The following is a 13,954-nucleotide window of genomic DNA, read 5'->3' on the forward strand; positions in this document are numbered from 1 at the left end:
TATAGATTTTCCAACAGAAAAGACTGCTGCTACCTTACACGCTTTCACAATTTTTCCCCCATGTATGAAAGCATCTTATTTTTGAACATGCCGTTCTTTCCATATTAGACTAAAACGGCACCCTGAAATCACAGCTGGGTTCCAAAACCATTTATATTTCAAGACTGTTCTCTAGCTTGTCTGCTTTTCTCCCCCTGAAACATAGTACTTGTTAGTGATGACAAAAGGAGGCATACAGCGGGAGACTTGCTGCGGTACTGGCTGGCGTGCTGGTGGAGCAAATCCAGTGCTTTCGATTCAGTGGTTGTTTTCGTGGTGATGCTAGGGCTGGTATTGACCTTCTCTGCCTCTTCTCTCCCTGACATCTTCCCGTAAACAGGGTAATGAAATCCTGGCGAGAGATAGGCCCCTGCAGATACACAGCAAATGCCACATCAAGTTACAGACGACATCTTAAAAAAAACCCAAAAAACAAAAACCATTTGGATGACGTGAATTTGGGACAAGAGTCGGAGATCTTCAAGTAGGGAATAGGGCATTAAGAATGGGCTACGTCATCGTTAAACTGTATCTAGGTTCTCCGATTCTCTTCTCCCAGTTAATTCATCCTGATGATCAGAGGTTTCTAAAAAGAAATGAGCTTCCAGCCATTTCATATGTTTATGTGTCCGTTTAACTCCAAGGAATAGTAACTGTTATGATTATGACAGTAAGTGCTCAGAATATTTTCCTAGGCCATAAAGTATCTGTCAGTCTAATGGCTGCAGCAGACCATCAGAGCCTATGGAAACTAGAGCTAAGGACTCTTGACATTTCGTCTAAAAAATGAAAAATCTTCCATGAAATCCATTTCATCTTTGGGACTTCTTTAAGTAGCATTAAATACAAGCCAAACAAAGGTCCCTCTTGAAGCATCTAATTTATCCTGAGTTTTAAAATAGCTAGCATTTGAACACAGCCTCTTCCCTCCAATACAGTGAGAACCCGTGACACGTACCAGGGTAACTGTGCATTAGGACGGGAGAAACAGCCCGGTATGCAGGGTGGCTGGGGTCATACATCTGCGGGTAAGGGTAAGCATGCAAGTACTGTATGTAGGACTGATGCTGACTCATGGGGGAGGAGACGGCCACTCTGGCTCCCCGAGAGTCCTTCCAGTTCACGGGAGTCTTGCGATCATCGTTTTTCAGCTTGCTCTCATCCAAGGATTGAGAATCAGGACGCTTGGCCTCTTTGGGCTCCTCTTTGATGCTCATTAACGATACGGGAAGGCTGGGCACACCACCCTCTTTGTTGGGGGTTTTCCTGGGACTATCCTCTTTTAGTTTCTTCTCTCTATCGAGTTCTTCTGACTTTTGCGGGTCTAGGTATTTGGGTTGGTATACATAATGATGCCATGTCCTTGAATCTGGATCCTGATTTTGGGGGAAAAGAAGAAGACATGTTTCAAAATTTCAATTTTCAAGAAAAACTCATTCATCACCATGACAGCACGATTACTATGACTTCTAAGTGAACATTTATTTATATGCTCGCACTGTGCAACGAGCTTTACCGCCTCCTCTTACAGAGGAATAATGTCTGAGGTAGGCATCATGAATAATCCCTTTTACAGAAGACAAAAGCTAAGTTTTTCAAGCTCAAGTAATATCAGGGTCACACCGCTGCCCAGTTCGTGGAGCTGAGCTTCAAAACTTAGCTCCGCTGGAATTCAGAGCTGGGCTGTTAAGGTCAATTCTTAACATTAGGTAACATCCTCAGACATATTTAATCTAACCTCATTTTCCTTTTAACATCTCACACAGGTAAAAAGAATTCAGAAAACTCAAGCTGATAACAATGTTTTACTTACTGTTTAAGTAAGTTTTACTACAGTTTAAGTAATTATTATATCAATTTACATCATTTAGAGGGGAAAACTCTTGGTTTCCTAAGACATTTTCTTCACCTACTGCAGCTGAGGCTTAATATAACTGCATCACGTCTCATTATGGGCTAACATCTTAATCAAAACAAAATTAAAAATTAACAGGACACACTACGGCTTTTCTACCAGGAAACAAAGGCATCCATCAACCTCCCAAATTGTATAGTTCTAATGCAGCCCTGTGAAGTCACAGCTTGATTCGAGCCTCCAGAAATGGGGAAACTGAGGGTCCTTAAATGGCCTTTGTGACCTGCCCATGCCATTCATGATATAAACCCACTGGGTATCTGGGGTTAAGGCCCAACTCTGGGACAGAAATGAGCATGAAGAAAGGATTCTGTTGCTCTGATTCACCAGGGACCTCTAAGCCCCCCTCCCTCCCAGTGGGGCTGGGATGCTGGGAAATACCAGAATTCATACTCGTGGGACTGCAGCTGAGTCAGGACATCTGAATTGTGACAGAAAGTGCTGGCACGTGCGTGGTTTCACGGTGACCGATTCTCAGGTGTTGTCACATTTCACCTCAGACTGGCTGACCAGGGGGGCTCTGGGGTGACTGCCTGAGGCCCATCTGCCCAGACTCCCCGCTCTCCTCACAAGCGAGAAGCTCTGAGCTCTGCTCTGGGGTCCTTAATGTAGAACGTAAAACGGAACTCTAGGCACCTCAAGACACCCCGAGTTTCATTAAAAAGATGAGTGGGAAATGTGAATTTAAGGTCGCCATCTTCATATGCCCAGAAGATGCCAAAAGGAATTTGAAAATGTAAAAGAACAAATTGTTTGAGTGCTCAGACTCAGAATCTCAGAGTTAGAAGAGAACTCAGCCACTGTGGGGTAGAATTCCCTCACTCTGGACTCAGAAAGAAGTGAAGGGACCTCATCAGAGTCAGTTAGTTAACGGCAGGGAACATGAGTCTGCAAAGCACATGGCCAAGGTTCTTTTCACTACACAACATGACAAGGAAACAGTGGGCGATGTACATTTCAGAGGTACACAAGAACTCCCGAGAATTCATTGAAAATATTTTTCAGGAGAAGAGGAATCCAGCCTAAGGAGCCCTTGGGTGGATTTCCTGTGAAGAACTCTTAACCAGATCAAGCCCAGCCACGTACAAGCCTCAGACTGCTCTCTCCCTGTGGGGACCACACTCCACAATCTTACTTGTTTAAATCTCGAGGTTGGGTCTACACCTGTCTGCTTCATAGAGTCCATGACAGATTTCATTTCTACAGCTTCCTTAATAAGCTGGTGGTTTTCCATCTGCTTAGCTTTGAAGCTGTCGGCCTGAAGCTGCTGCTGGTGATTGGAGAGAAGCTGTGATTTACCTGTCTCCTCAGATTTATTAGGCACTGACGGCCCTAGTTTAGAATGGTTTTTGTTAGGCTCCGGAGTAGAGGGAGCTTTTGAGATTGTGGCCGATGGCATGTTTTTCTGTTTACTGTCCTCTTTGCCCAGCTCTTTCAAGGGGAGCTCATTTTTCCTTTCACAGTCTCCTCTCCCAGTTTGGGCCATTTTCTGCTCTGCCAGCCTCTGGTCCTCATAGTACTTCTCATACTGCTGTCTATAGGCAGGGCTGGTGGCCATCAGAGACTTCTGGTCCATATAGAGCCCGTAGGCATATTGGCCATAATACAGTGACTGAGCCAGGGCCGGGTGTCTCTGCGTGATCACCGATTGGTGCTGAGGCTGTAAGGATGCAGAATTATGGTCCACTTTCTTGGCCTCGAGCTGCTCTGCCTTGTCTTTCTTATCTGCATCTTCCTCAGACTCCTTCTTGATCTTCATTCCCTGCGCGCTCCCGCCGTTCCCAGCTACAGGGGCACTGACCTGCCCAGGGTGCATGTAACTCGGAGAATAATAAGGATCGTAGCCATGGTAATAGGGAGAGTGGGACTCTTTCATCTGAGATGATTGTGCTGTCGTTGAAGAATGCCCTTTTACAACACCGTCCTTACTGGAAAGGATATCTGACGGGGAACTGGTCTTTGACCTCACGCCCTCCGACCTGCTGTCAGAACCGCCGTCATCGGCAGCATCAGAGATGTCCGAGTAGGCAGGGCTGCTCGTCTTGGCTGCGGAGCTCTCGGCCCCATTCTGGGTCAGCACGTGCAGCGGGGCCACGGGCGCCTGCCCGTTCACCAAAGCGCTGCACTCCATCCTCGAGGCACTCCCGATGGAAGGGCTGGGAGCGTTGTCGGTGAAAGTGTAAACCTTATCAGCCTCGGCTTTGATACTGGCCATCCGGCTCTCTTGTGACTCGGACAGTCCGTTCGCCAGCCCTTCATTCTTGTTGAGGTGGTCCTTTAAAAAATGCCCAGATACATCTCTGCCAGCCCCCTTGGCGTCCTCTAGTTTGCCCAGCTTCGCATCCGTTTTCGGGCTCCCCGTCTCTTTCCCTTCTTTGTCCTTCAGCTTCCGCTTCTCCTTTTTCTTTTTGTCTTTGAGCGACACGAGCGCTGGGTTCACGGTGACGGGCTCCCCCATAATCGTGGGCTTTGGCTGAATGGGCTTTAACGGAGGACTCTTTGGTGTGGCCTGGACCGCCGTGGTTGTGAGGGAGGGCAGTCCGGGTATGGTCCCCGTGGTGGTGCCCGTAAAGGCTGCGGTGGGAATTGCGATTAGCTGTGGCGGCGTTGGGGCCGGTGCAGGGGCAATGGGCCGGGCACTTTTAAGCTTAGAGAGGTTTTTGTCCATTTTGCAACTGTTGGCTTTTTTGCCCTTTTCTTTCTCTCCCAAATTTTTCTTGTCGATTAAGCCTTCTGCTTCCAGTTTGGGCATTTCGGCAGCCAAACTGCCGTCTGCTGCCGAGCAGCTGTCTACGGTGGCCGTCATGTTGGAGATGACGGGAAGGTTGTTGAGGTCACTGTTGAGGCCCTTCTTTTTGCCGGAATTCTTCCCAGGCTTCGATCCGATAACAGAGCCCGAGCCATTGCTCATCAGCTCTCTCTTCCCCTTGGGGGTTCCGGGGGGGTTCCCCGAGCCAGGGGACACTGGCGCCTTCACCTGCTCGTAAGTCGATACACTTGTGCTTGGCTCGCTGCATTCCAGCGCCACGTTGCTCAAGGCCTCCTCACAGTCCGAGATCTTGCCCTCGCTGTCCGGTTCGAACTCCAGCTTGTTCTCTGGGTCTAAGTGGGCGTGAGCCTGGTGGTACCTGAGGCCGTTGATGTGCTTGTACTTTTTGTTGCAGTTTGGGTGCGGACAATCAATCAACACCGGAGAAGAGCAGCCCTGGTCCAAAAAAGTCGTCTCTGGTTTCCCTTGAGGGGTGGTGGGAGTGCTTCTCGAATTTGTGCGGACACGCTTCCCGGGCTTACTGTCCTCGGAGCTGGAGTTCAGGTCTAGCTCCATCGGAGGCTTGTTTTTCCTTTTGTTGGTGGAGGAGGGGCTGGCTTTGATGTCCTCCGCAGCACAATTCGGGGGTGTCCTTCGCCCGCTGGCATTAAGGCTGCCCCGCCTCCCTTTCCCATTGGCCCCCCCTCTGTTCTTGTTCTGCAGTCCTCTGGACTCTGTGAAGCTGGCCTCCGAGCCCGGGGCAGCTGCGGTAGACCTCGCTCTTTTCCCCCGGCCCCGGCCCCCTCTCATCTCCAGGTCGCTGGTCGGTGACTCGCAGAACCTAGGGAAGCAAGTAACAGATGTCAAAACGAGCATCCCCAAAGGAGCCGAGTGAAATCACAAGGCACGCAATGCAGCAAAGAGCAGGCAACACCCCAGCAGCTTGAGGGCTGGGCCCAAATAAAGAAAAGTCACCCAATTCTTCCACTGACAATTCCAACACCTGCGAAAGAACAGGCTACCAATGGCTTATGTTCTTCCTCAGAAAACCAGCTCGGGTAGCTAAGTTTCCAATCCAGTTCAAATTCCCATATTGAGAAAAAGAAAACAAAGGAGAAAGAGAAGGGGGCAGGAAGTAGTGATCTCCCTACAAAAAAGCAACCCAGCATCTGCATTTTACTGTATTCAATCCTGAATTGCTCATTGCTCTTTTGCCTGGTTTCAATTACAAGCTGACTTTTATGTATTATTAATCTCTCTCTGTAGTCTCCTTGCAAAGAGAGGATGGGGGAAGGAGAGGGGAAGAAGAGGAAGGAGGAGAGGAAAACAGAGCCTGAAATCAAAGGCTCCATGCCTACCTGGGAGGGGCCCAGTCGTGCTTGGTGCAGTCCAATAAGGTCCCTACATAAGTTTTGTTCCTCCACGTGACATTGACCACTAGGACACCTGCAGGAGTGGGGAATGAAGATGGACCAAGGTTAGCACAAATTACCCTATTTCCAGTTCATTTATTATTACCGTTCTTTTTACCAGCAAAGCTCTATTCTCATTTGCTTTCAAAAGCTGTGGTTTGCATTCTTCCTCTTTCTGGTTTCAGTGACCTCAAGCAAAAACCCACAGGAAATCATGTGTGTGTGTTCACGAGCATACGCGCGTGGTACAAAAGGGTAAGGGCTGCGTGTGAGAGTGTAATCAAGATACTGCTGACAGAAGGAAATGGTTTTTGCCATGTCCTGCTGTAAAACAGCAACACTCACCTCTTAATTTTTCTATTATTACACATAATTGCTTTCGTTTGGCAAGCAGCCAACAAAAACTAAGCCCCAGTTACCAGTGCTTAAACCAGAAGGTGACTGAAAGGGATCGGTTTTGCTTCCAATTCAGCAATATAAAATAACAGTGATTTTTATTTAGGAAAAAAATGATGCGCATGCACAAAAACAGGTCTAGAAGGGGGGAAAGCGGGAGCTTGGAGTTCAGATAGCAGACAATCAGCTATGATTTCTCTTTCCTAATCCTCCCCTCTCTGGCTTTGTGAGACAAGAATCAGCCTTGGTATGGTATCTGTTTCACTGTTTGGTATTGTTTCATATTAAGGACTCCTAAAATAGCCCTCTTAAGAAAATAAATGTGCACAATAGGTTTGCTCTTGGGGTTATCTTTAGAATCAACTTTAGTAAGCATTTGCCACAGAGGATTAGAAAAAAAAAAAAAAAAAAAACAACAACCTCAAAACCAACATGCTTGTTTCCTGCAAGCCATTCTGCTTTTCCCAACTGCTTTGCAGACAGACAATTTAATTTAGCGCTGCATCTGTGAATTACTAAACTTAAGTGCACTTAGTATACCAAATGTCACAGGGAAACAAAATATAACATCCTCTTTATTTCTCTAGAGGACAAGTGCCGTATTTTTTTAAACTCACTCCTTTAAAGCATACAGTAAAAGGACCTAGATTTTGAGACACACATAAAATATTAGGGTAAAGAAATAAAGTATTTAAGTGTGTCTTAGTTTCTATAAAGCACCACTCCCCCTTCTTTCTTGGAAACACCAAGGGGCAATACTCAAAGTCTATTTCTAGCTGGTTTACTCGCTTGCTCACTGCCGTTTTGAATTCTGCAGAAAATCTGTACTGAACTCCTTTGTGGCAAGGGACACCTCACAAGGTAAGACTCATTTCCTTGGGAATGTCTTTAACAGCAGGTAAAATATTTGCATCGTTGGGACTCATAGTGGGGAAGAAAGGATTTCTTTCAAAAGGCCCAAAAAGAGATTTAAAAATTGTTTCCCATATGGTCTGTGTTACTATTACTTAGGTGACAGCTGAACTTACTCACTATATCAGTGGGGGGCGGGGGGGGGTTGAGGGGGAGTTAGCACGAAGCAAAGCAAGCATTTCCTCAAATCATTGTTGACTCCATTCTAATTCCTTCAGGGAAAAAAAAATTAAAGCCATTGAGTATAAAAATTCTTATTGAGATGAGAATCGATGGTAATTAGGCATTTGGTCAAAATGTGCACAAGACGGAACAATTGGAGGAAAGGATTCTTTATGAGCACATCCCTTCAGGAAAAGGGAGCGGGTGGGAGACAAGGCGAAGGGTAAGACGAGCTGGTTTTCTCATCATCTGCTCTCTGGGGCACTGTGTGTGGTGTCAAAGACCTTTGCAGCTGCTTAAAATTCTTTAGCATGTCAGCTATATTTACAGTGCAGGAATCTATCTGTAGTGCCAGAAGGGTACTGCATTTTAGCTTTAGACGCAATAGGCTGAAACACCGCGTTCCAGAGTCCCTGATGTAGCACAAATGTATAATTAAAATTGCTTGAAAGGAAACATGAAAGAAACAACAAACCCTCCATTCTTACAGTAATAAAATTAAAAACAGGAAAAGTCTGCACAGACACTTAACATTTGTCTGCAGTGAAAGGCTTTTGTTATTGCTTTTCCCCAAAGGGTTTCGCGTTTCCAGCAAATGATGGCCGCGGATTGGCCGACGCCTGCTGGGAACGCCGGCGTCTGATTGGCTGAGCCGAGGGCGGCCGCCCGGACCAGCGAGGCAGCAGCCCGGGATAAAGGAGCATCGCCAGGGGAAGAGGCGGCCGCGGTGGCGGGCTCGCCACGAGGCGAGGGCGCGCTCCCTGAGCCGGGGCTCTCTTGGGGACAGAGGGCTGCCCAGCTCCGTAAATCAACGCGGGCTGATCCGTGTGTTGAAAGGCTACTGTCCACGTGACCGTGCTGGCTTTCCCAGCACGACCCACACTGCGCAGCTCCACGCACACACATCACGCCAGCCGGCTCACAACCGTCTCAGCATCAAATTCCTGGTCTCGGAACAGGACAAAGGGAAACGTGGGGGCCGGAGAGAAGGACGGGACCCCAACACAAAGTTAATCGTTGGTTAGGTGGGGTTATCGGGTGAAGCTGTCACATGGGAGAAACACAAGTTGAAACTTCCACACTGCAAAACTATTCCCATCGCCTGACACTATTTCTTGAAGCCACACTCCTATCTAAGTACAAGTGACAGTATTATAATCATTATCATTCTGAAAAAAAAAAAAGTCTATTTTCAACTTCAAAGGGCCTCAATAAGTCAGCCTAATTTTCCTAGAATCCCTCTATATTTTAAAAAATGTTCAAAATAAATGCTCTACTCCCTGGAAGATTTTGAACAGTTTCTTAATTAAATACGTGTGCTTGGTCTATTTTTCTTTATATGCACAGTCCACAATGTCACGTAATATTTATGTCTGCCTAGAATTCACGTGCGAATACACGCACGCACATGTTTACGCAGCCAAATCTGCTCTGTATTGGAATGAAGGCTTAAGGAATGCTTCTCATATAAACTACAAAGTGTACTGTTTCTTTGTCAGGAAGTCTATGTTTAGACAACATCCTATTGTGAGGGGCCAAGTACAAAGGTAATGTTTAGCTCTAAAAGATATAAACGGCTTATTATTTTGGAGTCACAGCATCTTGAACACTTTGTAACCCATGGCCATATAAAGCAGACTATACTTTTTTAAAGGCACAAATGCCCAACATGAACATGAGTCCTTCAGAAGCCCAAATTTGAATTTTATAAACCTGGGCATGGTTACTTTTCTCACTTATCATATATAAACTAAAAACAAATGTACATTTATTCCAAAATGAGTTAATATTTCTCTAACTACACACTTATTCCTTCAAACATCTGGGCAATTTGCAAGGTGCTGGGGACACTCTGTACAAGTCCTTTTCATCTTTATCTTCTCAGGTAACCCACCAGATTTATTATCTTCCCTTCCCACCCACAGACTGGGCATCATCTTTCTCAAAATGCTAATAATGCCTGCCCTGTAACACTTTAAATTTGAAAAATATCTTCAGATTATTACCAATAAAGTAAAAATAAAGCTGAAGAGAGCAACAGATGGTTTGGGTGCGCTTCCCACACAGGGTTTTCTTCTTTGTATTAAGGGTATGTCTTAGATACTGGTACACAATCTAAGCTGCTGCCGCCACAAAGCATATTAGCTACTGGACACTTAGTAAGAAGGTGGCCTGTGTTCTATAACCTGAGCCCTTTCCTTACCTCTATAAAAGCCAAAAAGAGCCCTGAGATCCCACAAGGACTCCACATTCACAGTGTTCTCTTATCTCCTCTGTCAATACTTTGCAGTTAAGTGTTCCCAGAGAGATGGTCAGGCCCATTAAGCATTTATTGTGCATCTACAGGGTATACGACACTAGGAACCTATCTGGTGCTACAGAATCAGCCATGTTTTTTGCCTGTAACTCCATACAAACTCTATACTTTTAAGAGTCTGCAAATTTGTAGCCGAACATAGGGATACCCTGTATTCCAGAAGTGGAAGTATGGTTTGCATATTACCCATACTAGAGAGGAGGCCCCTTAATCGATCTCATTAAACTAGACCCAGGATGTGACTTTCATAGTAACCGCCCTGCCCACAGTCCCTGCTCAGAGGGTAGTCTCAGGAGACTAGGCTCCTAGACCACTTATCCTAACCCTGGCCTCCTCTGACTGTTCCAGTGATGGGCAACTGAAGCAGAGGTAACTAAACAAGGATGTGCTTTGGGAATCTGAGCTAGTGGTATAGAAGGGAAAGTTGATAACAAGAGTAGAAACCTGTAGGTCACAAGCTACTGAAGGGAGAGAGGACCATGATGGAGACAAGGATATAATAGCTATGAGACAGAGGCCAATGGGTAGTGCAAGGCCCTCATATTTGTGTGTCCCTTTTCCCGCCTACTTCATCCCTGATGGGGTGGAGGTGGGGGGGGGGGAGGGCGGTGTCTCACCAGGACCCAGGACTGTCCTGATATTTTCCAGTCATCTTGTTAAAAAGTTGTCCCTGGGCTTCCCTGGTGGCGCAGTGGTTGAGAGCCCGCCTGCCGTTGCAGGGGACACGGGTTCGTGCCCTGGTCCGGGAAAATCCCACATGCCGCGGAGCGGCTGGGCCCGTGACCCATGGCCGCTGAGCCTGCGTATCCGGAGCCTATGCTCCGCAACGGGAGAGGCCACAACAGTGAGAGGCCCACGTACCGCAAAAAAAAAGTTGTCCCTGGTTCTGAACTACAATCTGTCTTTGAACACCTAGGTCCTGGCTGTGCCTTCTGATACCCTACAGACAGTCCACTTGACAGCCTTTCACCCACGCAAGGTCGATGACCATGTCGATATTCCCTTTGCCTCCAATTGCCCTCTTTTTTCCCCTCCAGCATAAACAAGTTTCTTCAACCATTTTTGTTATCACACTTTTAATTGCCCTGGGAAAAAAAACCTTTAAAGATGGACTTGACCAAATCCCCAAGGAAAGTTCAGGTTTCTAATGAATTAGGACCAAGCAGAGACCACGTCTAACGTTCTCTCTTCTATGAATCCTCTCCAGACACACAGACCACGCATACCGCCAGAAAACGGCCACTCCCTCCTGAGTCCCCACTATGCTCCACCCAAGTCCTCTCCCCAGTGGATGCTCCCCAGAATCCATGGTTTCCCTCTGAGTCCACAGCTAGACACTTTCTCAGCCTCCTCCCTACCGGTTAGACGTGCTCCTGTCCCTCAGTTCTATGAAAGGCAAGTGAACCGATAAGTGCCACTGCCAGGCCTGACCCAGAAGAATCTCCTGTGCGTGTGCCTCAGACCTCTTCACCTTCCTGGCTCGCTGGCATGGAGACCAGAGCAACCCGGAAGGCCACAGAAGATGGCAGAGCCTCCTTCAGCTGGGACCCTATGACTAGGAGAACCCGCATCCAACAGGAAGACCGAATTCACTCCATTAGGTGAGCAGCAAATAGACTCTTACTGTTTGAACACTGCGGAGACTGTCTTAAACTACACGGTCCCTTTAAAACCTTACTCCACTCATATACACAAGAGGCCTGTCTCTTCCAACCCGACTCCACTCCTTGAAAACATGAGTACTGTCTGCACCTACCGTACCTGTGGGCACAGTGCCCAGCACATGGAGGGAGTTCATTCGACTCCCAGGGGCTACTAGATGATGACTGAAGAAAATCGAGATGGGAATGCTACCCAGTGTCTTCTTTTCACGATTACCATACTTTTCCAATAAGCATCGTCTCGCACTAGCTTCAAGATGATAGGAATTCTCCGTGGAGAGATTTCGCTTTGAAGATGTTATAAATATGGTTTATGAATTACTGTTTCTGGGATTTGTGAAGATGTTTCCTCAAGAACTGGGCAAATGCCTGATTTCCCAGCGGATCAGCCTAACTCTGTTTATAGTAGAGTTTACAGACTCTTTCAGAGTTTTTAAAGTGCCTCACCCCTGGGACAGAAGTCTTTCGCCAAGCACTGCAAATGCCGAATTTGGAATCCGACATCGTTTTTTGACCCTCTTATTCACACTGCCACATCTGGATGGCTTGGGTGTGCACTTGTGCAGTAAACAGAAACCTCACTCCAGTAACACCGAAATGGAACCCATTTATGCCACGATCCTTTTTTTTTTTTTAAGTGTACACATTTCTTTCCTCCTTTCCATTTTTTTTTTTCTAGTAGAAACATTAGTGACAATAGGAATGTCACAATATGCTGTTTCCTGAGTACAGGATAAAGTTCATGTATTTAGGATATCACATTACTGTCGATTTTCATACAATGTGACTATTGTACAAGGTAGGATTTATCACCACTCCTCTGTACTGAACTCCCTCCTTCTAAAATTCTGTTGTGCCCAACACTGGTACTTTTTAAAAAGCTGAGTCTTGTCTAGTATCCTTGTTCATGTTTCTGGCTTCAGAGCTTCAAACCTTCAGATAGGTCTTTCTTCAAAGGACAAAGTTGAGTTTATAATCATTGGGGGGAATTTTAAATTCACAACTGGGTTGCCAATGAAGTACCTGACAGCCAAAGAACAGAGGGACCTTCCTATTACCTCTGCCAAGGACGTATGGAGCACGAGAGGACCAGGAAAATAAGTGTTGTGACATGACCAGAAAATGCAGTATTTTTTTTTTAAGAAAGAGCTCTACTGCTGGGCTGAATGTTTGAAGAGTCACTTTAACCACATCCTGTAATCAAACCATCTGGAACACAGTGCTGCGATTAGTCACCCTGAACAGTGGGCTTTATCTGAACAAATAGTGTAGGCAATGGGGTTGGGAGATAGGGCAGTAGTAACAAGGGGAAGTGTAATGAACGCTTTATGCCCTAGTGTGCCGCCACCCCAGTCATAAACCCCAGAGACGCACTGCTCTGGTGTTAATGTCCTGCTTTTATGAAAGCACAGTGAGCTTAAAGATTAAAGGAATGAAGGGCTAAAAATTGCTGGTTCGGATAGATGTTCTCTGCCGGCGGCTGGAAAATGCCGGCACCACGCTGTCTACGTTAATTATAACCTCTCCAATGACAGTTCAGCATTCCTAGTAGGGTTCGGTGTTATTTTCAGGACATTAGGAACAAGGTCCATTTATGGGAGGACAGTTATGATTCTTTATTTGCCAGAGGTTAATCTGAACACTGAGACATTTCTTTCTGGTTCGTCTAAAGCCTTTCCATAAATAACAAGAAAAAATGTAAGACCTTAATTCAAATAAATGTGTTAAACCAATATCAAAAAGCAATGGCAAAAGGCTGTTGTAATCTACATTTGAAAAGATGATGTTCTTTCTTACTTGACTGTGCTTATCTCTTTCAAAAGTACATTTGATCATCAGGATAGAATCTATGGAAATCTTAAAACAAAACAAAAAACCTGAAAGGATTCCCCCCCACCACCACAAATACATCAGATAAGCCCTAGAAGAGGGGGTGGGGAAACTTGGCTAAAGAAACCCTGTTTCCCCATGGGTCTTATGGTTTAATACACAAAAGAACAGAAAGCCACTTCCATCACTGTCACCTCCCCCGCAGCCTTTGTTCTGAGGCCTGATGAGCTGTATTGATTTGGGAAAATCATTGAGCTTCTTGGAAAACTAGACTCTCGCTTATTCACTGCCATCTATTTCTTTCCCGTGAAGACAGGTGGTCGATACCCAGTTGACTGGTCAGCGCAAAGAAGCTCTCGCTGCTTTTCTTTTCTCACTTCCCTAGAAACGTTATCCTTCCCCCTCTTCTAGAAAATACAATGGCCTGTGAAGAAGTCTTGTGGGTAAAAAGGGGGAGCAGGAATAAGGCTCTTTTTGTAAGGCACCACCGGGAACACAGAAATGCTGTCCCACACATTTGCATGGGAGCCTGCACCATATATGTGGATGGTGACAGTATTT

At 46.1% G+C, this 13,954-nt stretch overlaps 1 protein-coding gene across 2 annotated transcripts in view; it reads right to left on the minus strand.

Annotated features, from left to right (window-relative positions):
* Positions 1-76: 76 nt before the first annotated feature.
* Positions 77-13,954, minus strand: part of ZNF608 (zinc finger protein 608) — a 98,437-nt gene continuing 84,559 nt past the window's right edge. Inside the window, exons 3-6 of one of the 2 annotated variants that reach the window (XM_060143490.1) lie at positions 6,062-6,149; positions 3,090-5,544; positions 1,112-1,415; positions 77-409 (exon numbers count right to left, since the gene is read on the minus strand). In XM_060143490.1, coding sequence (XP_059999473.1) covers positions 159-409; positions 1,112-1,415; positions 3,090-5,544; positions 6,062-6,149 — 3,098 coding nt within the window. In that variant the 3' untranslated portion in view covers positions 77-158. Of the gene's footprint in view, positions 410-997; positions 1,416-3,089; positions 5,545-6,061; positions 6,150-13,954 lie in introns of both variants that reach the window. The other variant, XM_060143489.1, reaches the window with a different exon arrangement.

The sequence above is a fragment of the Lagenorhynchus albirostris genome, chromosome 3 (genome assembly GCF_949774975.1).
Source record: "Lagenorhynchus albirostris chromosome 3, mLagAlb1.1, whole genome shotgun sequence".
Classification (NCBI taxonomy): Eukaryota; Metazoa; Chordata; class Mammalia; order Artiodactyla; family Delphinidae; genus Lagenorhynchus; species Lagenorhynchus albirostris.